The 25,823-nt window shown below is 40.0% G+C and overlaps 1 protein-coding gene across 1 annotated transcript in view; it reads right to left on the reverse strand.

Moving 5' to 3' along the window:
• The window catches only part of REPS2 (RALBP1 associated Eps domain containing 2), a 179,263-nt gene that overhangs the window by 57,922 nt on the left and 95,518 nt on the right, over positions 1 to 25,823 (reverse strand). The window contains exons 12-16 of the mRNA XM_023753740.1: positions 21,736 to 21,830; positions 16,113 to 16,182; positions 14,447 to 14,500; positions 8,571 to 8,616; positions 4,566 to 4,702 (exon numbers count right to left, since the gene is read on the reverse strand). Coding sequence (XP_023609508.1) covers positions 4,566 to 4,702; positions 8,571 to 8,616; positions 14,447 to 14,500; positions 16,113 to 16,182; positions 21,736 to 21,830 — 402 coding nt within the window. The remainder of the gene's footprint in view (positions 1 to 4,565; positions 4,703 to 8,570; positions 8,617 to 14,446; positions 14,501 to 16,112; positions 16,183 to 21,735; positions 21,831 to 25,823) is intronic.

The raw sequence follows: 25,823 nt of genomic DNA on the forward strand, positions 1-25,823 counted from the left end.
GGGTGTGTGGCAGAGGAGATAAATACTTGGTTCTGGATTATTCATAGATTGCTGACTTTCTGGATTGCTTGTGCAAGCCCCTCCTTTTATTGATGTCCACCTTCTGTTGACAGACATCTACCCTGGTAAAGAAATGAGATGAAACTCTCTTTCTTTTCATTGTAAAAAGCATTTGAATCTCTAAAGTGTGATAAGGCCACCCAGTCATCCACAGTCAAGGTACACATTTTCATGGAGGATGTTCCCACTCTTGAATAAATTAAAACAATTTTTTTCTTTTAATTTAAACTTTCTTCTATAACTGTTTTCTTGTTACTTAAAAGCTAGTTTTTTTGAAACTATTTCCAAAGCTTTTCAAGCTGTATATGTCCTTGGAATAAATTTATAAATAAGAATTGAGCCCGGCTGGTGTTACTCAGTGGTTTAGCATCGACCTATGAACCAGGAAGTCACAGTTTGATTCCATGTCAGGGCACATGCCCGGGTTGTGGGCTTGATCCCCAGTACCGGGCGTGTAGGAGGCAGCCGATCAATGATTCTTTCTCATCATTGATGTTTCTATCTCTCTCCCTTTCCCTTCCTCTCTGAATCAGTAAGAATATATTTTTGAGAGAGAGAGAGAGAGAGAGAGAGAGAGAGAGAGAGAGAGAGGAGTATATATGTTTGTAAATAAGAAAACATGTATTTGATGCTCTTAGAAAGTCTTCTTTTCTTTCATTAAAACTTGTGCAGTATAGGGAACTCCATAGATTCTCTTAATTTGAAGAAAGTTAGAGGGAAAGGTACTAATTCAGAGTTCCTTGGGAAAATGTATCACTTATATATTTTTTATGTTTATTTTTTTAAATCAAAAACTGAAATATTTTCTATTCAGAAAATATATTTGGATCTAAATATCTTCTATAATTTTAATCCTAAAATATCAATTTAAATATTTTAAAAATGGTTGGGATGTTTGTTTTTTTTAAATAAGTTAGGTTACTGGAGTTCTACATGTTACTGGATCACCTGGGGTAATTTTCTGATTGGAAAATTAAGAATTATAGTCAGAGGGGAGGACATGAGAATTTTTAAAGAACATATTCAATTTACCTTAGAAGCTGAACCTCTCTTATCATGTGACTTGTTTTGTATGTTTGTTAAACTATATTATCATATAAGCATTGCTGCTATTGGGACAAACAGTGACAGTTGATTTGGGTCATTTGAATGTCCACTGTCTGTTTTAATTTGTATATTCGTTTTGACTCTGTCATATGCTCAAACTTCAGTGGAAGTCATGAGAACCTATTATTTTTGCCTGCTCCCTCCTTTATGTTGGAAATATTCTTTTTTACTCAGAGGGACCTTAACTTTGATATAAGGGATTGTTTCTGTTGCCAACTTTTTTCTTCCTTGCCAAGTAAGAGAGTTGTTGTGAACTCTTTAGTGATGCCTTCCCCAGGATATTTGCAGATGTGGGTGGGAAAAGTCATTTCATCCCCGACCTTTGCATGTCAGGTGCTGGGGGTGCCCGGGTGCCACCTTGCCTGCAGCCGGGCTCTCTGATCACGATCATGATCCCGATTGCAGATCACGGGGCCACAGGCACGGCAGCACCCGGTGCCAGGGTGCCGCCGTGCCTTCGGCCCCGGCTCTCCCTTTGCAATCACCAGCTGGGGGCAGGCAAAGGCAGCCCCGGTTCTCTGATCCACCCGGCTCTTGCCTGCCGCCTGGTTTTCTGATCACCGTTCTTCCCTCCTTCCCCTTTCACCTCCCATCATTGCGCCTATATATGCAAATTAACCGCCATCTTTGTTGGTGGTTAACCGCCATCTTTCTTGGCAGTTAATTTGCATATCGCCCTGATTAGCCAATGGGAAGCGTAGCGAAGGTATGGTCAATTACCCTTTTTGTCTTTTATTCGATAGGATAGTACTGGGAGTCCTAGCCACAGCAAACAGACAAGAAGAGATAAAAGGCATCCAAAATGGAAAGGAGGAAATAAAACTGTCATTATTCACAGATGACATGATAGTGCACATAAAGACTCCACTAAGAAATGATGAGATTTAATAAATGAATTTGGCAATGTAGCAGGATACAAAATTAACACCCAGAAATCAATGGCATTTTTATATACCAATAATGAACTCTCACAAAGAGAAACTAGAAAAACAATCCCATTTACCATTGCAGCATGAACATTAAGATACTCAGGAATAAACTTAACCAAGGAGGTAAAATATCTGTACTCGAGCCCAGCCGTCATGGCTCAGTGGTTGAGTGTTGACCTATGAACCAGGAGGTCATGGTTCAATTCCCAGTGAGGGCACATACCTGGGTTGTGGGCTTGATCCCCAGTGTGAGGCATGCAGGAGGCAGCCAATCAATGATTCTCTCTTATCATTTATGTTTCTATCTCTCTCTCTCCCTTTTCCTTCCTCTCTGAAAACAATAAAAATATTTTTTTTAAAAAGAAGCTGTCTTAATTCAGGTTCTCCCAAAAGCAGCCCCTAAGATGGGGACTTAGGAACAGGTATTTTATTTGGGTGTGGGGAAAGTGACACAGGGCAGGAGGGAAGAAAGTCAAGAAAAGGTGTGTTATTAATGGAGTACTACAGCATGCAATTAGGGGACAAATCACAGAACTGTCACGCTGGGGAGGCGGTCAAGGAAGTCAGAGGGCTTTATCCTTCTCAGACTCCCTTCCCTCATCAGTCTGCTCCAGGAATGAGTGCCTATGGGCCAAATATGTTGCTATTTGGATTATATATTTACTAGAGGCCCGGTGCACGAATTTGTGCATGGGTGGGGTCCCTAGGCCTGGCTGGCGATCGGGCCATCTGGGGGGAGAGAAACTGCAGCTGGCAGGGGGAAGGGATCAAGGGAGGTTGGCTGTGGTAGCACACTGACCTCCAGAGGCCAGCTCCTGCGTTGAGTGTTTGCTTCCTGGTGGTCAGTGTGTGTCATAGTGACTGGTTGACCTGTCATTCTGGTCATAACGGTCGCTTAGGCATATATATATATATATATATATATATATATATATATATATATATATATATAATCTCACCCAAACCCTCCAATTCTCTGGATATTGGCCCTATTTTACAGATTAGGAAATCGAGATGCAGAAAGATTAAACCAGTTGATGAAAATCATATAGTTAATAAGCAGCAGAGCAAGACTCTGAGTCCAGTCTTGTCTCTTCTTCTCTAGGATGCAATGTCATAAAAGCCACAGCACATCCATTCTCCAAACAGCTGGCACTCCTTGTGGAGTTACACAGCCTGTGAGATGCTTGTGTTTCTAGCCTCTCTCCTTGCAAAGAAAACATATTGAGACAGCTGCCCAGATTGTTTTAATCTTCTTGCATCCACAGAAAAAATATTCTAGGTCATAATCCACCAGTCATGTAAAATTTTTATAGCATCACCATCCATGGCTACTCCCACCCCAGATACTAGTTACTATGAAATTATGCCAGAATTTGGATCAAAGTATGGGGGGAAATTCAAGGCAAATTTTTATCTGATGAACTCATGGCAGAGAATCAAATTTCAGAGAGAGCTCCAGATTCTAGTATATTAAAAAACATTCTATAACTTTACTGTGAAGAGAGTACTTTATTAGAACAAATAAAGCATGCTGAGCTCTGCCGGGACACAGAGGTCATGCTAATGTGTGAGCCAAGGAGTCTTTTCTTGCTTTAGTAGAAAAGATAATAATCTGAAAATCATTAGCATATGAGGTTGGCTTGATTTAAAATGCACATAGGTATAAAAAGGTCCAGGAAATCAGTGTATTTATAGCTTGCCTACATTAGTCAGTGGAAAGGCCCTTGCTGCTCCGAAAGTAACACTTGGGATGGCGCTGTATCCTAGTACCTTCAGCAAAGCAAAGGCATGATTCTCATCTTCTGTTCCATAGGTTCCCTAATCTTCCACTTCACAGGGAGCCAGGGGAACAGTCAGGCCCCTCTGACACCACCTACACTCCAGCCCAGCTCTACAGCAGCTAGATCAAGAAAGTCACAGCCCCAGAAGTCCAAGAGCATCCCACCTGAAGGAGCCCTTACCCTAGACCCCACCACCTACCACCTAACCATCAGTCAGACTTAGAAAGCAGAGTCCCCTTAGCATTAAACCCAACAGGACACAGGATCTTCGCCACAGGGATAAAATGCAAAGCATTCTGGCCAGGCACTGCTCACCCAGCTCTTTCACAGAAGAACTGAGGAAATGACAGATAACAATCTTGTATACAAATGACCAGGATGCAGATTACAAGACCCCAGCCACACACTCAGTGGGCTGTCTGAGAGAAGCATTTTTATCCTCTTGGTACAGAACTTCATAATTCTTGGTCCAGAGCAAGTGTGGGCAAGGCTCCAGACACATGTGATATCTATCTGCCTAGAACTGCTTTCCCTCCCAAGAATCTCATAGTAAGTGTAGACTTTCCTGGGATGGGAAACAGCCAGGTCTGCTCGTTTTCTGGGCTCACAAAGGCCTCTGTGGCAGACACCCATCCACTGACTCTAACAGGAAAGGGAAGGGCTGGGGTGCAGAGGGGAACTTCACCTGGCACACTGGGCTGGAAGACTTTATTCAGATCCAAGGAGGAGGCTCTGGAATGGGTTTTCTGTGGCCGCGGTGGCGGGGTGGGAGGGTCCTCGCCCCTTTTCATGGCCTCTTCTATGGAGGTGCTAGAGTAAGATCTGCAGCAAAATAAGGGAAAGTCAGAAAGGAAGCAGCAAAGCTTTACTCTCTGAAGTTGGGTTGAAATGGAAAATACCCACAAAAGTCAAAGTGACTACAAAGGACTAAAAAGCTCCCAAAGCAAACATGAATTCTACTGTCCCCTGGATGCCCTATCTGCCACAATGCCCAAACCCCAATCGTGAATCAAAATCTTTTTAAATCTTTGCTCCTATTATATCTTAAACCTAAATTTACTGAAAAGAAAAACTTTCTATAAATTAAAGTCTGTTTCTACTGGAATTATTAATAAGAATAGCATGAAAACCCTTCTGCTTAGGTACTTCCCTTTTTTAGAAGAAGGGCTTCATGCTATTAACTGAGTGCAGAACTTTTCTTCTGTTTACATGCAAAGGTGATGACAGGCACATACTGAATTGGTACAGACAAGCTGAGAGTAAGACTCAAATGTTAAAGGGAAAATGCCACAAATGAAATTCAGGAAAGGAAAACACACACCAATCAGGTCGAGGGGTCTAGTTTGTCTTACCATGAGAATTACAGGTTTGGGGAAACTTTCAAAGCAAAAGCCTCCTCTTCACTTCCTCCCTCAATTTGTGACAAGGCAGTAGCTACCTAGACAACTTCTGAGATCATAATGTCAATAATGACATTTAAAGAAAAATGAGCTAAATAATTTGCCAAAGGTCACACAGCTAGAAAGTTGCATAGGTTCAATTTAAACTCTAGTCCCTATCTGTTTCCAAATTCCATTTCAAAAATGTTTTGATACTGCCTATGAGCCAGGGAAGAAATCTTTTGGTGATAGCAGACTGAAAGGTCCCAGGTTCGATTCCGGTCGGGGGCATGTACCTGGGTTGCGGGCGCATCCCCAGTGGGAGATGTGCAGGAGGCAGCTGAACAATGTTTCTCTCTCATCGATGTTTCTATACTCTCTATCTCTCTCCCTTCCTCTCTGTAAAAAATCAATAAAATATATTTTTAAAAAAATGTTTTGATACTGCCTATGAGCCAGGGAAGAAATCTTTTGGTGATAGCAGCTAGACTATTAGAGACTACTTACTTTCTAAATTAATTCCACTCAATACATTATTCTATTGCTTAGGAATAGGCTTGTGGATGAGTTCCCAATATGATTTTCTAAGAAGTGAATGGGTATGTACGTCTGTTCTATTCAGCTTCTCAGCCGACGTTGTGTCAAAAAAAGAAAATGACCTTTGAGTCAAAGATATGTCCTAGGGACAAATTAACCTCAGAAAACTGTTCTTGCTATTTAGCTATTAGAGTGGCACTTATGAAATTAGAATCTATCCATTTTTATTAGGTAACTTCAGTTCTTGGTAAAGTTGGTTTTCACATAGCAAGTTTTTGTTTTCCTGAATGAGTTCCTCAAGGTTTCTGTTTTGTTTGCCATACAAAGTTTTGATCTTTAATAAAGCCACCATAATGGCATGTGATGTGCTCTGGGGTGGTCCCCATCACACAACTGGCAAGACAGGCAAGTCAAAGGCATGCAGAAAGCATCAGGAAGAATGCTCTAATACTTTCAACCAGAATAAAATGGAATTTATCTGAAAGGACGACAAAGTTTTCAAATGGGAACTCTTGATTTAAAAAGGAAATTAGAGCCCTGGCTGGTTTGGCTCAGTGGATAGAGTGTCAGCCTGTTGATTAAAGGGTCCCGGGTTCGATTCTGGTCAAGGGCACGTTCCCGGGTTGTGGGCTCGATCCCCGGTAGGAGGCATGCAGGAGGCAGCTGATCAATGATTCTCTCTCATCATTGATGTTTCTATCTCTCCCTCTCCCTTCCTCTCTGAAATCAATAAAAATATTTTTAAAAATAAAAAAGAAATGAGAGACCCTAGCTGGAAATTAAAAGAACTTCTAATGCCAAATATAGCTTTAGTGACATTATTCACTAAATAAAGAAAAATGTGGGGGGGGGGGGTTGGAGATCAACCGAAGGACTTATATGCATGCATATGAGAATAACTAATGGACACAAGACAATGGGGGGTAGGGGAAGCCGGGGGAATGTCAAGGGGGGAAAAAAGGAGACATGTGTAATACTCTTTGTAATACTTTAAGAAATAAACACACACACACACACACACACACACACACACAGTTAAACATACTACTCTTTACCACATATCTCATGCCACTTTATTTCCATATATAACCTGTATATTTATATTTTGTTATTGAAAGTTAACTGAATATCAAATAAGTGATACTGAAAAACTGTGATTGCAACCAATTAAAATATAAATGTGCAGGGAATCAAAAATGATTAATACAGTAGTATTCGAGTGGTGATTTTTCCCTCTTTCCCTTATATTTCTACAAAGCTTTATTATTCTAAAAAGGAGGATAAAAATGATTTTATTCTCTTGGTCTCAGTAAAGACCCAAATAGGAGTAGTGAAATAAAAACATCCAAATTCGACCAGCAGACTAATCCCCAAAAGAATAATATATTAAAATTTAGCCAGTGAGATTAATAATCAAATATTTAACTATGAGATTTTGTAATTTCACTCACTTTAAGAGAGAGAGGAAGTCAGAAGTGAAAACTTTGAGGTTCAATTTACAGTTAACATAGAACACATAAGCAGATTTCTGCAGTTGAAAGGTTTTTACAACGACAAAGGCAGATAAATGTTACTAGTCCTACATCCTAAAGCCTACAGACTAATATGCAAAAGATCTATTCATCTTGTCCACCAGTGTGGCTCAGAGGTTGAGCATTGACCTATGAACCAGGTCACGGCTCAATTCCTGGTCAGGGCACACACTCGGGTTGCAGACTCCATCTCCAATAAGGGTCTGCAGGGGCAGCCAATCAATGAGTCTCTCTCATCATTGATGTTTCTATCTCTATCTCCCTCTCCCTTCTCCTCAGAAATCAATAAAAATATTTTTTTCAAAGGGATGATATATATATTTGCTCCTTCTATATACAAGGAAACAAAACTCCAATTTGGAAAATCCAGACATAAAAGATACACTAAGGGATACGGTAAATACGAAAACAAGATTTCCTTAAACATCAATATTTCAAAATATGATCAGATTTAAATTCACTTTTTTAGGAATGTGTCTAGTATCCAAATGAGAAAAAAATTCACTAAGAGCCAAAGGAAAACTTGGAAAAGACACATGTAGTATCCTATCTCACACTGCAATCTACTGGTGAAGAGGGCTCCCAATACCATCTTCTCTCTTTGATGTCCTATTGGTTCTTTTAGTCTTTCTGTTTTGTCCTTGCTCCTCCTTTCTGATGCCTCATGTCAGCCACGGCTCTGCCTCCCTGGCTCTCCCTCCCTCTTTTGCTAGCCTCTAGTGATTGAAAAACAGTGAAGCTGAGAAGAGGCTCTAATACAGGATGAAACAGACCATAAGTACTGCGTACCTGAAGGTTTAGACCTCATTGGAGTCACCATAAGCATTTCCTTTCCCTATTCTAGATTAGACCCCAGACTTCTTACTTTTTGGTGTTCACCTTATCATGACAGTAAATTTCAGTGTTAGTTACCTTTAAATTTTACTTCCTTCTTTACAAGGCTACTTCCCCCTACTCGTTATCATCCTGCAACAACTGGGGCATATCACACAGGCCACTTCATATCAAGTGACCAGAGCATAGCAGCTACTGTCTTCCAGCACCAACAAACACAGAAACTAAGAGTCTACCAGTAGCACTGCATGCTCCAGTCAGGCCCCTCATGACAGTGAACTCACCCATAGTCTAACTTTCAAATCAAAAGGAAAAGGAGATTGTGGGTTGGGCTTTGGGTTGGGGGTTTGTATTTCTAATTTGAAACAGGCACAAAGGGCATTAAAGTAGAAATTAAACAAACACTACCTGGATCTTGGTCTTGCTTTGAGACTGTTGGAATCCTTAGGAGTTGCTGAAACAAAGATTGATTATTGTTTGCTTGGGTTTCATTTCTGCAGTTAACAGGTTTATATACAACACCTGGGCTAGTACAGAGCACATCAACAGGTTAACGTGAACTACAGGTGTCCACGTGGACAACTTGACGTCTTCCACAGTTCCATGATTTCAGAAATTTATTTCTAAAGTTAAAGGCACAATTGAAAGGAAAGAAAAAAACAACATATTTTCCTTTCCTCAGAACACTAAGAAGCCATTCTCAAATCAAAGTTGATTAACAAAGAAATTCCAGTCTAAAAAGACAACCTTCTCAAGGGGTTATCTATGTACATAATGAAGGGTTCAGACTTAATGATTTCTTGGTCTATCATGACTGCCTAGTAATACATTTTGAATCAGTCTCCCCTGCAGGCTAAGAAGAAATCTATTGGGCTATATATGTTAAGGTTTTCTTAAAATACACTACCAGAGCAGCATGACCAGAAGAAATCAAAGTTCCAACAAGTAAGTTGCACTGTGCCAAGCAACTTTTCCTAAAAGAAAATATTCTTGTGTCCTATGTCTCTATGACCAAATTGTACAGAGAATATTATGGCATGAAATCATTAAAATATTTTGTCTACCATACAACCCTTCCTTATCAAATTTCAATCATAAACTAACTTGCTCACTACTGACACCCATAAAGCCTACTTCCCCATCCCAACTTGTTGAGAGTAATTAGAAACATTTACAAAAACATTAATATCCTTTTGATGTTTTCAATCCTCTATGAATGTCAACTTTAGAAACCACTAAAGTTGACATTTTGCCAGCACTGCAAATTTTTCATCATAAAATGGCATAAAAATTCACAGAAAAAGCGCTGCTAACTAGGAACAAAGAATTATAGTTTATATATTGTTTGCACAAATCCTTCCAGAAAGAAAATGTCTCACTGCATCATCTCCTCCTCTTTCACATCGCTCAAAGATAAAACCCTCCTTGTGTATGAAGCAGCCTGAATTTACAAGGACCATTAAAATCCTTGGGTTAGATAAGCAGAGCGGGAAGGGGAGCTACAGTGCTGACAAGACACAAAGCAAACTGGCATTACGCATCCCCATTCCATGGGGTCAGCTGCAGAAGAGGTACATTTCTCCCAACCTACTCATTTTGGCTTGCTGTAGTGAGAATACAGGCATCTTTCAACTCAAACCACTGAAACACTGCCAGAGCTCCGGAAAGCCTGGGCAGCCGAAGAGTCTGAGCCCTGTCTTACCCATTATCAACAAAAACTAATTCCCCCCAGGCATCAAAGGAAAACAGCCTAAGGAGAGCCTCTGAGACCTCCAGCCAAGCTGGCCGCCTTGGGGTGGGTGGAAAGTGTGAGCAAACTCACCACAGAGCTGGGGGCCACCCTCTAGCAGGCTGCCCACAGCAGGCTCCGGCTCTGTGGCCCTCTTCTCCCTCAGGCCCCACTGCTTTCCACAAATATGTAGATAGAAGTCTCAGCCATGTGAAAATACTGTTCACCAAACCAGACGATGGTGACCGTTAATTCTTTTGTCAATTGACACTATCTTTGTCTTTTTGCTGGGGTAGGGACGGGTGTGGAAACGGGGTAAACCCTGCTGGTGAGAGATAGACAGATGGGGTGAGGGGCGCAAATGAGCACTAGAGACCAGTTCGGATGTCGTGAGGCCTGCGTGCTCCTCCTGGCCATGGCACTCACTAGTTGTTAGCTCTCTGAGCCTCAGTTCCCTCGCCTACAGGATGAGGAAAATAAAAATGTAGCCATTCCTCACGGGAAGAGACAAGGCACCAAAGGTACTTTAACAACTATATGTATTTTAGAATTGCAAAATATTACTGTTGTACAGTTTTCCAAATTTTTTAAGTTTAGAAATCTCATTTTTAAATATAGTTCCTTCTAGGACAGTAAAGGAAAGGCAGGTGGGAGTAGGTAATGGAAACAGAACTGATCTATCCCATAGGACCATGGGGTGATAGCTGGCCATCGTGGAAGCTGCTAGAATCACTAACGGCATTCAGAAGACTACACCAGTTTGAGGATGAACAGGCTTAATCCACTCAGCATTACCTAGAGACATCAAGAAAAAGATCACCATTGTACAGTGTGCTCTGTTGAATTAGCTGAAATATAATGTTAGCTAAGAAATCTATTAGACTCCACTGATATATAGGCTTTCCACAATTAAAAGGGTCAGGTTATATGAAAAAATATGTACAAGGGATACTCCCATTCCCTGATAATAAAGTCGCACCCCATCTGTAACCCACCACATCGTCATCTTCATCACCATTACTATTACTAGTGTCCCGGTGCACAGATTCATGCACATTGAAAGGAAATTAATTAGAAGAGATATTTTAATATCACTATTCGTCCTTTCTCTATAATAGAAGTGTCAACCAAATTCACAATCGACAGTGACAGATAAAAACATAAGCATGCAATTGGCGCCAGCAAGAGCTTTATATGTATTGCACATGTGCGAGCCAACTTAGCCTTTCATATATGTAGAATAAACTTGCTTAATTAGACCTGCTTTCTGATTTAGCTAAACTTTTTCCAGCCCAGTGAAGCACCCCAACTTCTCTTCCAGGTAATTGTCAGCAACACAGCAGTAAATATCAACATGAAGCAGGTTATTATTATAGATCACCCAGGGAGAACAAAGGGTAAGATATTTAACTGCAGCAGTGTTTGACTATATGCTGCGCAGTGAGAAAACTTGAAGTTATTTTCAAGGTCCACCATTTCTTACTTCATTTTAGTCGGGTCAAGTTTCTAAACTTTCTAAATCTCCATTTTCCAGCTAATGAAAAGAAAATAGGATTCCATCGAGTCTCCTATCTACCTACTCCAGGACTTTTGTGAGGATCAAATGAGATGAGGCACATGAAAACGCTTCACAAACATTTGGTTAAAGTGTAAAATGCACCTGGCTATAAAGCAAGTCGTGTTTCTGGGCTGAAGAAACTCCAAGGAGAAGTTGCTAAGGAGAGGAAGCTGGGCATTGCTATGTGACGTCATTACCCGGTGCCCACAGCTACCATTTCCGGGCTGGGCTGGGCTGGGCTGGGCTGTGGGCCGCATTTTGCACCATGGGGTCTTGGCAGCATTGGCTGTGATTTGGTGGGGTGTCGCTCTGGGGTGGTGGCGGGGCCTGTGTCTCACTTGGGGAAGCCAAGTGTTGGTTTGTCGGTGCCAGGTCCGTGGTGCCGTTTATTTTTAAATGGCCAGTGCATGTCATGGCAGCTCCTGCATTGAGCTTCTTCCCCCTGGTAGTCAGTGCACATCATAGCTACCAGTCGGACAGACACTTAGCCTTTTATACATATAGATTATTATCACCACCCACTGTGGAAGAGCAGGGCATAAAGATGCTTTTCCTCCCACCTGCAAAAACATATCCCAGGCATGTCTTGGTAAGTCTCCACAGGTTTCTCCACAGGAGTTCACTATTCCACTTAAGTCTTTCATCAGTCTCTGAGCCCCTGAAAGTCAAGCTCAGCATTTGGAGCATGTGAATATCTGCAAAAATGGTGAGGGCATGTTGTGTTGAAACCCAGGCAGACGCCAATGGGTGGGTCATTGCTTCTCATTTAGTTAGGAAAGGGAAGAAGAATGACAACTTCCTAGAATACTCCAGGCATGTCATATTTCCAGGAAAGAGTTATGGGATAAGAATGCAAGCCTGAACTTTAATTCTCAAAAAAAAAAAAGGCAACAACTCGACTGAGGTGAAGTGTCCACGTGGCACAGATAGCCAGAATTAGAAACCATCACCTTGAAACTCCAATGTCTCCTGCTGGGAATCCAATTCCCTCATATAGATTCCAGAAGGGGGCAGCAGAGGGAAAACTAATCAGGAATCACATGGCATGCTCCCAGGCAGAATGTGAAACAATTTTGGATGTACTTCACATAATGTGGCACTCCCTGAGAGGTTTTATCTAGTGACACCACATCCTATTCAATGAAGGAACGTTAACAGTGATATCTAAAGCTCACCCCAGAGAACACATGATGCTCATGAAAAAAAAACAAGAAGAGTTATTAGCCTCAAAGGCTGTTGGAGAAGCAGCAGTTTAACTCGCTACATTAAATAGTTTTTACTAATTTCATAATATGAAGTTTACAAAAATTGGGATGTATCCACTTTAGCTCCACAAATTAGGGTTACAAAGAACCTGCCTCAGACATTTCTCCTACACAAATAGAGCATTTTCCTCATGATAAAGGAATCCAAATCAATTTCAAAAGCCAAAACTAGGCTTGAGAATTCCTACCACTTTTGGAATCATGGCTCATCTTCATTTTCTATTACTTAACACTAGTGGCCCAGTGCACAAAATTCGTGCACGGGGGGGGGGGGTCCCTCAGCCCAGCCTGCACCCTCTCCAATCTGGGACCCCTCGGGGGACGTCGGACATCCCTCTCACAATCCGGGACCTCTGGCTCCTAACCGCTTACCTGCTTGCCTGCCTGATTGCCCCTAACCACTCTGCCTGCTGGCCTGATCACCCCTAACTGCCCCCACCCTGCCAGACTGATCGCCCCCACTACCCCCCCCAATGACCTGCTTGTCCCCAACTGCCCCCCCCCCGCCAGCATGCTCGCCCCCAACTGCACCCCCTGCCGGCCTGCTCGTCCCTAACCATTTCTGCCTCGGCCCACCACCATGGCTTTGTCCAGAAGCACGTCCAGTCTCCCAGAAGGTCTCCCAGTCTAATTAGCATATTACCCTTTTATTAGTATAGATGGCCTTCTAGAGATAGCTGTTACCAAAATAGGTTACACATCAGAATCACCTCGGGGCTGCCTAAAAATACAGATCCTTAGGCCTCACATCTGAAATCAATCATAGTCATTCATATGCTCTCTCATGCATTTCTCTCTCTCTCTCTCTCTCTCTCTTTCTCTCTCTCTTCCCTCTTTTTCCTTCCCCCCTTCCACCTTCTCCCTCCCTCCCTCCTTTTCCTTCTTCCTCCCCCTCTCCCTCTATTCCTCTCTCTTAAACCTTCAATGAACTTGGTGTTTGTGAAATAATGCACTATAACATAAGCCTCAATGTTATATTGACCCCTTTGTTCCAACTTTAAACAAATAAGCCTGGGATGATAGCTAGCTAACCAAAACAAACATGATTTACTTATTAAATATTGAGAGATTAAAAAAGAAAGCAGCAATTTCTTCCATATCCTCATAATCAGAGCTCCAAATAGTAACATCTTCCCTAGCTAGTTTGTTTGTAACTAGGTTTATCTTGGTTCAATGATGGGTCCATTGAGAGAGCTGAGGACACAGGCCCGGCAATCTCCATGGTCCACAGATACAGTTCCAACTCTCCAAGAACCTGGGCAAACACAACTTTTATTTTTCTCTTTGGAATCCACTCCATACGTAAGAACATTTGTTTGCCTTCCTGGTGGTAAAGTGTAATAAAAATACTTGAGATTTTTACTTTGGAAATGGAAGATTTCAACTGCAGACCTCCAATTAATCTACTCCATCAACTGATTCTACACAGAAATTTCAATGGCTTGTTGAAATCCTCTCAACTCCAAGCTTTCTCAATTCTACACGTAGGAACAATGAGACTAAATTCAAACTGAGTGATCCTTTCAGTAAAACCTAAATTCAGAACTTAAGAAGAAATACCTGAAAAGGGGGAAGGGGTAAAAAAAATTTCCTTGTAATAAAACACAAAACAAATATTTTAAGAGAATTATACATACTATCACACTTATACCAATCTTCTACTCACTAGAACTAATGGAGATTTTTTAATGAGAAATAATTACATACATATGTTAAAACTATTTTCTCCTACCTGGATCCTCAGATGTGTCCTTTGGTAAGGCTTCATCCATAGTACTTTTCAGAGCTAGTGACGTTTTGTTTTTAAAGAACAGAGAAAGAAAGAAAAGGGAGGGGGGGGAGAAAACTATAACACTTTATTTCTCTGGCAAATTACATTAAAACAAAGAATCCCTAGTCATCACTTATGAAAATGGTGTTACAAACTTCTATAACTGCTATAGCACTTACTAAAACAATAAAGAACTCTTAAAGTATGAAAATAAGTTCTCCCAAGAGAACAAAGCAGTATTTTCAACTTTCCAGAGACAGCGCCTCTAGTGGCTATGAGGAGTATTACCAGGAGATATTAGGCATTTCCCCTTTCATTCCTGACATCCAGATCAATGATATCAGAATCTCTCTTGAAGTGAAACCCAGGCTCCAGTTTTTTTAGAGCTCAGTTGATTATTCCAATATGAACTCGAGGATAAGACCCCCTAATTAATAAAGAGACCGGTCAGAGTACATCCTGCCATCTATTTACAATGTCCAGTTCTGCCTGCCTCTCCCAAGCATGCAACTATTGTTTCCTAAGGGAAAACTTATTTTTCATGTTTAACTCCCATACCAAGTTGCATCAATGGCAGGTCTCAACAATAAAACCTGAGATCGCTTCAATGATTTTTAGAAGGAGCAATGGCCTGAGAGAAAATCTTGGTTGTTATCCCCTCTCTTTTTCTTTTATTTAAATAGTTTATTGACTTTTAGAGAGAGGAAAGGAGAGAGAAATAGAGGGAAATATTAATGGGCTGCCTGGTGCATGACCCCTACTGGAGATCAAGTCCACAACCCGGGTATGTGCCCAGACCAGGTCTAACCAGCAACCTTTCGGTGTATAGGACGCCGCCCAACCAACCGAGCCAAACCGGCCAGGGCCTCTCTCTCTTTTTCTTACTAAGCAAATGATTCATACTGAGTCTGAACTTTTAGTTTACTCATTTCTAAATTTTAGGCGATGAACATACCACCCTCCATTCGGTTTTGTGAGTTCTGGGTAGATAGCGTATGAGAAAAGATGTGGTAGATTATAAAGCATTATACAGAAGTATGAAGTTGAGGGGGGATTCCTCCTGTTCTTCTCAATATTCCCAGGCCAACTTATCTCTGTACTTGGTAATAGCTATAACATGGATCACTGTTTTGTACTGCTTCTCATCCACCCACAAAGATAGACAAATCTTTATCATAGCCACACAGTCACAGATAAAGCCCAGGGACAGAAACTCTCTCCAGAAGATAATTTCCTCATGGACTAGAGCTTTGTATAAATGTGCATTTGTACTGATGCTCTGGGATCACATCTGCCAAAATAAGATGCTAAGCTCTCAATTATTTCAGCTTCCAGTCATTTCCTAATTAGTATGACCAGATTCCAATGTAAGGAGTCAGGATAGCCTGAGGGTCAGCAGTGAGTAAGGAGCCAATGAGCTATGGGGGGCTTTGGACACTCAAGCTCTTGTTACCACTTTATGAACTATAGTTTTGGGACAACAATTTAAACTACTTAATCCATCCAAATGTGTTCATGTACTGATAACTGCCCTCATGTGCTCTAGAAGCCAACCATTCCAAGAGAAGTGGATAAACAAAATATAGGCAGAATGTCCCTAACGGAAGAAAACTCATTCTTTTCATACCTTGTTTGTCATCACCAGTCATATCTTCGGTAGAAACGGGAAAGTCAGCCACGTCTTTAATAGATAACTTCTTGGAAAAGGAAAGAAAATTAATTATACAGATTGAATAGAACTTAAATGATGTACACATATGATGAAAATGTTTTAAAAGCAATATATCTTGCCAATATTTCTGTCTTCAGTAAACCCTAACATTTAATATTATTTTTTTAGGTTCCTAGTGAGGAACCTAGTGTATTGAAATAGATATATGCAGAGAGGAATAAATAACCATTCAGATTAAGGCATATGTATAGACCACATATTAAATCTGAATCCAATGTAGGATTCAGCCAGAGACTCTTGTAGCATTTGTTCATTCAGTGAAGAACAAACCCGTGCTCTAGCCAGTTTGGCTCAGAGGATAAAGCGTCAGCCTGTGGACTAAAGTGTCCCAGGTTCGATTCTGGCCAAGGGCACATGCCCAGGTTGCAGGCTCAATCCCCCCCAGTAGGGGCATGCAGGAGGCAGCCAGTCAATGATTCTCTCACCATTGATGTTTCTCTCTATCTCTCTCCCTTCCTCTCTGAAATCAATAAAAAAATTTTTAAAAAAGAACAAACCTGTAATTTATGTGCTTTTTCATAAGCAAAGAGAGGTTCTGACAAGTGGCCCCATAAGGTGGGTATATGCCAGGATCTGTTAAGCAGAGGGTATTCTACCCTGATTCATAGCCTCCTTATCCTGGAATAAGAGCATTTTAATGATGAGCACAACAAAATGTCATCCTAACTCACTTATGAGAAAAGTCTTCACTTATACTAATAAGATGAATACCCAAATTGATCAAATATTGATTAGTTTAAAATTATGTTAAAATCTATTTACTATAAATTTATTTCTTATAAAGTCTCAATTAACATGCACTCTAAGACTTCTGATAGATTAAAGAATAATATATTCATATTTGCTATATATAAACAAATCCTAGAAAGATATCTACAAATTGAAGGGTGACTGGGTACATAAAGGAAAGAGATGGGAGAAGGACTTGTCACTATATGCCTTTTGGTATTCTTTTTTATTTTAAACATATTCAAAAAATCAAATAAAGAAATAAATTTTAAAACTTAAAGGAAGTAGGGTAAATTCCTGGAGCTACCTGGAACTCCAAAATGTTAATTGGTTTATCTCTCAGAATCTGAACAACCCCCAAAAGATAAAGAGTACTGTTTTTAAACTGTTCCAAAGAATGGAGTTATAGTACTGCTTGATAGTAATCTGATCTACTAGTAGGATTTAATTCTCAGGCAGGTCATTCTTGGCATTACGATGAAGTATCCAGATGTAATTGCCTATTCAAAGTCTACTATCTCCAATGGAACAAAGAATGTATCTTAACATTGCCTTTCTTTCATTTTCTTCTCCTATCTAGATTAGAAACCAGATACTTAGTAGAAGAATATGACTCAGGGGTAGAAAATGTAGATTAGAAAGAAATCTAAAAAAGAGTTGAAATAAATTTTAAAAATCTAAATAATTGAACAGAAAACTTGATATTATTAGGATGGCACTACTCCCCAAACTCATCTACAGATTCAATGCAATCCTTTTCACTTTTCTGCAGAATTTGACCATATGATCCTAAATTTCATAAAGAAATGCAAGGAATCCAGAATAGTGAAAATATTCTTGAAAAAGAAGAACAAAGTTAAAGGACTCACACTTCCCAATTTTAAACCTTACCACAAAGTTAGAGTAATCAAGACAATGTGATATATACTAGCATAATGACATATAGATGGGATAGAATTGAGAATCCATAAGTAAACCCTTACATTTGTTCAAGTGATTTTCAATAAAGTTGCAAAACAATTCAATGGGGGGGGAATTGTTTTTTCAATAAATAATTCTGGAATAACTAATAACCCATATACACATATAAAAGAATGAAGTTAGACCTCTTCCTCACAGCATACACAAAAATTAACTCAAAATGGATCATAGACCAAAATGTAAGACCTAAAACTACAAAATTCTTAGAAGAAAACAAAGGAGTGAATCTTCATGATCTTCTATTAGGCAATGGTTTCTTAGATATGACACCAAAGCACAAGCAACAAAAGAAAAGATAGATAAATTGAACTTCATCAAAATAAACATTTGTGTTGCAAAAGATGCTATAAAGAAAGGGAAAAGAAAAACCAAAGAAAGAGCAAATACTTGCAAATTATATACCTAGTAAGGGACTTATATCCAGAATACATAAAGAACATGTATAACTCAGTAATAACCCAATTTATAAACAAAAGGTTTGAACAGACATTTCATCAAAGAAGATATACAAATGGCTAATAAGTACACAAAAAGATGTTCAGCATCATTAGTCATTAGGAAATTCAAATCAAAATCAGTAGGATGGCTAAAATAAAACAGACAGTAGGGGAGGCCAGGGGAATGTCGGGGGGGGGGCATATGTAATACTCTGTAATACTTTAAGCAATAAAACAAAATTAAAAAAATAAAATAAAATAAAACAGACTATAACAAGTATTTACAAGGACATGGGGAAATTGGAACTCTCATACATTGCTGGTGGAGGAATATAAAATGGTGCAGCTGCTTTGCAAAACAGTTTGATAGTTCATCAAAAAATTAAACACAAGTTACAACATGATCCAACAATTCCACAACTAGGTATATATCCAAGATAATTGAAAACATGTTCACACAAAAACTTGTACATAGCCTGGCCATGTGGCTCAGTGATTGAGCATCGACCTATGAACCAGGAGGTCACGGTTTGATTCCCAGTCAGAGCACATGCCCATGTTGCAGGCTCAATCTCCAGTAGGGGGTGTGTAGGAGGCAGCCTATTGGTGATTCTCTCTCACCGTTGATGCTTCTATCTGTCTCTCCCTCTCCCTTTCCCTCTCTGAAATCAATAAAAACATATTAGAAAAAAACTTATACATAAATGTTCATAGCAGCATTTTTTCTAACAGCTCAAAAGTGGAAACAATAACCCAAATGTCCATCATCTGAAGAATGGACAAAATGTGGCATATCCATACAATGGAATACTATTCACCAATAAAAAGGAATGAGCACTGACACAGCATGAATGAACTTTAAAACATTATACTAAGTGAAAGAATCCAGCCATAAAAGATCACATATTATATGATTCTATTTATATGAAATGTCCAGAATAGGCAAATTCAGAGACAGAAAATGGATTAGTGATTATCAGAGACTTGGGGGCTGGGGAATAGTGAATCACTTAATGAATACAGGCTTTCTTTTTGGAGTGATGAAAATGCTCTAAAATTAGACTATAGTAATGGTTGCATAGCTTTTAATATACTAAAAACCACTGAACTGTATACTTTAAATGAGTATGGTATGTAAATTATACCTCAGTAAAGGTGTACACAAAAGAAAGAAATCCAGTGATCTAAGAAACTCTGCTAAGAGGAGTATACCTGAAATTATAATCTTTAATTCTTGATAGAACATAGTTACAGCTCTGCTGTCTTTAGAAAAAGATGTACTGCTGAGCAAACTTCTCATGAACTGAATCAGCTACAGCTTCATTCCTAACACAAGCACCTGTATGGAGTCATCCCTCACAGGGCTGATGACCAAGATCTATTTAAACTCCATGCACACATTCATGAAAAAATAAAAGGGTGTAGAAAGAACAATGAATGAAATAGTTTAGAAGAACATAAAATATTTAATCATTAGCTATTAAATTCTGACCTATAGTGTTCAAATGGCCAAACCATCAATTAACCTCATTACTTCACCCCTGATTTTTGTTTAGTACATCATTATTTAAAAGCACTGCACCCTTAAAAATAACAGTTTTGTTGGGAGTTTTTGTTGTTTTTTTGCTTTCTTGTTTGGATAGGACAAAGCAAAGACTAGGTAGCTTTTAACCTACTCCCTCAAAGGAACCAGTTAAAGCTTATAAAAGTATATAAAACTTAGCTGCATATAAGGTCCATGTGTGTGTAAGTCAGTAATTAATTTCTCAAAAAAAGCATTATTTGTCTCTGTTGAAGGGGCAAAGACCATCTGATACCATGGCAAGCTGGAACAAAACATTTATCCAGCAAGAATAATAATTTATGACACTTTTTAGTAAATTACCTAACAACCTCATAATTTTGCACAAGCAGGGGGACTCATAGCAAAAAAAAAAAAAAAAAAAGGCAACTACATAAGAGAGCTATGGAGTTTATGTGTCCTGGCCTGACAGGCAAGCCTCTCCAGACACTGCCAGCAGCCCCAGAGTAGACTGAGGACCATCAAAAATGGTTATATGGCCCTGGCTGGTGTGGCTCATGGAAAGAGCAACAGCCTGCAGACTGAAGGGCCCCAGGTTTGATTCCGGTCAGGGGCACATGCCCGGGTTGTGGGCTTCATTCCCAGTGGAGGGCATGCGGGGGGTGGGGGAGGAGCAGCCGATCAGTGATTCTCTCTCATCACTGACGTTTCTATCTCTCTCTCTCTCCCTTCCTCTCTGAAATCAATAAAAATATATTTAAAAATAAAATTTAAAAAGTGGTTATATGTTTGTTATATGTTTCTCCATCATATTCAATATACAGAAAAAGAAATTTAAAAGGCCGAAAGTCTTCAAAAGCACATCTATCACACCTCCTGAAATCACTGTTCATTACATCTTTTTCCCACGAGTAGAAATTTGTTGAGGAAAGTAACATGGAGGCTATGACTCCACGAAAGAGCAGCAGAGAAGCCAAGAGAGCTGTTAACAGAGAGAGCACTGTAGAAGCAGGAAAATAATAATCACACACAATTATAAGAACTTAAAGAAATGGCCCCTGTATACTGCCTTTGGCTTCTATCATCTTGCCACGGTTTTAACTAGTGTCAGAGAACTGACACTAGGAGCCTGTGAATAAACCTCCATTTATTAAACTTTTCTAGATTTTTAGGACAGGAAGATTAGGTATCATAAGTTGTTATCATTGCAATCATGATGAGGATGATGATGACAGTGCTGAAATTAATAATAACTATAACAACTATTTATCAGTGCATACTGAAGGAATACTAAGCATGTGGCTAAGAACCTACATCAATGGCCCACCATGGTGGAAATTCTGGTTTCTCTTGGGGATCATCCAAATCAATCTTCTTCTGGTCCAAAAGTTAAACACTCTGAGGGAGAAGGCAGCTTTGAATGTGGTTTGGGGCCCTCATATATAGTTCTCAAACCTCCTCTCAAAACTGTTCTGGTTCATTATATTTTGCTAATACTCAGCTACTAAAAATACAACTTTACAATTTTTACTTCAAAATTAAAGCTTGGTTAAAGTAAGTAACTTGGATAGCATTTTTCTGGCTTAGTTTGGCTATACCTCAATTTCACCTCTAGAAAGTCAAGAGACTATTTTGCTTATTTCACCAAGTCTAGTTTTAGGGAGAAAATTAAAAAGATAATTATAGATATGTCTGGGGTCAAAATTTGAAAGGATGAGCCCCAAATTAAGAACTAACTATGAAGAGAAAATGTTATAAAAGTAGATTTTACAGAGTTTGTAAAGCACATAGGCTAATGGATTTAATTCTAAACACATCCTTAACTAATTTACATATGAAGATCTTTTACCTCCATCCGATTCAAGTCATGAGGTTGTTGGTTTGCTGGCATGGACTCAGAATAAGAATCAAATAACGCACACTCCCACTTGGGTTTAGGAAAGGCTAAGAAGAAACAAAAAGAATACATATAGTCATAGCAGGCACTGTTTCCTACATAACAACAAAATCAGCTAGCTCCTAACAACTGGTTATGGCACTCATCATGCTGAGATATAAATTTTCTATATATATAACCTGGAACTTCTATCATCTCCATTTACACATGATGAAACTGAGGAACCAGGAAGTTAAACAACTTACTCAAAGTCATATAGTTGGTAAATGATTCAGCAGGGACTTGAATTGCCAGCAGTCCTGCTAAATGGTCTTTAGCATGTCATGTTGTAACATAGTTGTTTTCTATATTAACCACTGCTATCACAATACTTAAGTTTTAACTATATACTACTAGCATAATTTTTAAATAGTAGTAACTATGGTAATAGTTTTAACACTCCGGTGTGGGGTGAATTTCCCGCCAAAATATAAGATGGCTCTGTCTTTTGGTTTTGTTCCATCCACCAAAAGGGTGGATTACAAACAAATATTTGGTAATACGCAGTTACAATCGGCCCGAGTTTACACGTTTCCCGCACTCCACCGCAAATCTATATGAACCGAGTTAAAGACAGCTCCCGCGGAGTACGCGCAATTCACGCGAGCCGACTTAACTCGTTTCCCCCACTCCAAGTGTTAATACTATAAACATTAATAAAGGAAACACTACAGTTTAGCTATTCTTGTTGGAAATAGAATCTTACGATGGTATGTGCCCAAGAAAATTTTATGAAATACTCCTTTCTTTTGGTTAGAAGGAGTAACAAAAGTAAGAGCACAGGTTCTTGCTGATTTACAAGAGAGGAAATAAGAATCATGTTATGAATTTCTAATACAGAACAGTGACAAGGGCTGTTAGTTTGGATGCTAACTAGATCAGCATGAGGAAAAATCATGCCACTACATAAGCTAATACTTATTTAACACTCACGCTATTTCTTAGAAGTGGCTTGTTTCATCACTGTGTCAGAAAGTAATTAAGAAAGATCGGTCTCAATAACTAGAAAATTTGTCAATATTCCAAAGAGGAAAAGCAGATTGGGGTAGACAATAAACAGAAGCTACAAATCAAATTTGTCAAGACCAGCTATTAAGAAATCAAAATTTTAATGCCATGTGTGATATTATGATTTATAATAAGGAATATATATTTGGTCCTACTCCCCATTTCTGGCACAGAGTTTCCAAACCCCTAGGAATTTCCAAAGTAATGAGAACAACAATGGTGTCTCCTTTTATGTTAATGAGATGATGAAACCCATCAAAGAATGTTAGCCAGGTTGCCATGTGGTTTGAGGACTGGAACTCCTAGCCTCAGCCTCTTATTTCCCATGAAGGAGAGAGGCTTGAGGTTGAATCAATCACCAATGGCCAATGACTTAGTGAATCGTGATTATGTAATGAAGTCTTCATAACCCCCCCTCGCAAAAAAAAAAAACTTTTTTTTTTTCAGAAAGCTTCCATGTTAGGGAATCAGAACGCTTCCATGTGCCACTGTGTTGGGACTCGAACTCCATGAGGACAAAAGCTCCTTTGTCCAGGATCTTACCCTTTATATCTCTTCATCATCTCATCAGGCTGTTCCTTTAATATCCTTCATAATAAATCAGTAATCTAGTGGGTAAACGGGTTTTCCTAAGTTCTATAAGCCATTTTAGCAAATTAATTAAGCCCGAGGAGGGGGTTGTGGAAGCCTGTAATTTATAACCAGTTGGTCAGAGGCACAGGTAACAGCGAAGACTTATGACCAGCATGTGAAGAGGATGGTAGTCTCGTGGAGCTCCGTACCTGTGGAACCTGATTCTATCTCTAGTTAGAAAGCGTCAGAACTGAGTTCTCAGACACAAGAATTGCTTGTTGGTGTGGGGAAGCCTCCATCATATTTTAAAAAATGTTTTTAATCAAGGGCTTAAAATAAATTGGCATTGTTGTTAATCCTTTCTCACCCTTCCATCCCCACCAGGGTTTGAAATACCAACTTCCCTCTGCAGTAAAGTACTGGCCAGTGAGTAACAACTACAATAGACAGTTGAGTACAAGTAGATTAAATTGTTCATTTGCTTATTCTGGTCTGAATTTCACTGATATCAGGTCGGGCAAACCACGGATCCTGGTGATTTTTTGACTATACCAAGGTGGTCTCACTCTTTCCTTGGTAAAAACAGCAAAACACTTTTCCAAGTACTGTCTCTCAATCCAGCCCCAAGAGCGAAATCCGAGATAAGATTTCTCTTTCTAGTTTATAAGTGAGCTCACTAGAATTGCATGACTAATACCTTATCATGAGGCCCTCTTGCTGGGTAAAAAGCTAGCACTTTCAAAAACTACAAATGCCATTAACTAACTGCTAAATCTCCCTCCAGCGTGTCCTCATCTCTGCATCTCCATTGTCATATCCCCAGTGTCAACCTCCCCACAGCTCCTGACTAGACTACTGCCATAACTGATCTTGTTTCCACCCCTTACTCCTGAAAACCTGTTCTGTGGTCCGAAACCAGCAGGATTCTTTCAAACAGCAAATCTGATTGTGTCAGTTCAGTTCCTGCTTGAAACACATCAACATCATTTCCCAAGATTTGTTCCCCACCTTCTTCTTCAGCCTCATCCCCATTCCCTTCACCCTGGCTCTTTGCCCTCCAGCCACTGTGGCCTCAACTGCTCCAAGTCCCTCTTAGGGCTTCTGCAACATACCTGCTGTCCCCTCTACCAGCACCCACTCTTCCCCCTTCTTCACCTACACAACCCTTAGCACATCCTTCCGGTCTCAGCTCAGACATTTAAGAAAGTCTTCCCTAAGGTCATGCACCCTCTTACTGCAGCTATACTTCCCCTTTATAGCATCTACCATTGGCTCCAATTACACATATGTGAGTTTATTTAACATCAATCCTCTAACTGCCAGCAAGTTCCACGATGGTAGGAATTCTCTTTTATACAGCATTATGACCAGAGAGAATAACACAGTGCCTCTCATAGTAAGTACTGAAATATTTTTAACAAACTACAGTAAAAATCTATACCAGAATCTATCCCATCACCCAGACATAAAAAAATATCAAAAGGCCCATGTGTAAGCCACCAAATAATCCAACATTTCCTTCCAACTCAGCCCTTTAATTGTCACTGTTAGGGGGGAAATCAGATACAATTCCTGTTTCATTATTTTATTGAAAAGAAGCTTATATAGTTGTAAATGCATGAAGGTATCAACCAAATTTATGCTTTTCACTAATCTTGTCAAAAACTGGATTCGATTTTTTTAAAGAGTGATTATAGATCAATTAGAAGACTATTGGAACAAGAGCTGAGTTTTTTTAAAAGGCAAAGGGATACCATAAAAATGAACTCCCCAAATCAACAGGACCACTCATATTTCAAAGTCTAAAAGCACAGAGAACTAGAAAGTTCTGGCCATTTTCTTGAGCTGTATACAAAGATAACCATTGGTGATAAAACATTAAGTTAGCTAAACCCTCAGGATTTGCCTGAAATATACTATCACTGAGTTTGATGGGGATTTATGAGGTCTCTCATGTTTTTATTAGAACCATCCTATCTAATAAAGAGGGAATATGCTAATTGGCCATCACGCTCTCACAAGATGGCAGCACCCACAGCCACAAGATGGTGGCGCCCAGTCCCCTCAGCCCTGCCTCATCCAGCTGGAGTCCCCCAGTCCTCTCAGCCCTGCCAGGGGGCGTCAAAGACCACATACCTCATCCAGGCGAGTCCCCCTGTCCCCTCAGCCCCGCCTCATCCATCCTCAGTCCCCCAGTCCCCTCAGCCCCGCCTCATCCATCCTCAGTCCCCCAGTCCCCTCAGCCCCGCCTCATCCAGCCTCAGTCCCCCAGTCCCCTCAGCCCCGCCTCATCCAGCCTCAGTCCCCCACTCCTCTCAGCCCCGCCTCATCGAGGTCTCAGTCTCCTAGTCTCCTGAGGCCCGTCTCATCCAGCCTCAGGCGCCTAGTCCCTCGGCCCCGCCTGAACTAGTCACAGACCC

The sequence above is a fragment of the Myotis lucifugus genome, unplaced genomic scaffold, assembly GCF_000147115.1.
Source record: "Myotis lucifugus unplaced genomic scaffold, Myoluc2.0 scaffold_49, whole genome shotgun sequence".
In the NCBI taxonomy this organism is placed as follows: Eukaryota; Metazoa; Chordata; class Mammalia; order Chiroptera; family Vespertilionidae; genus Myotis; species Myotis lucifugus.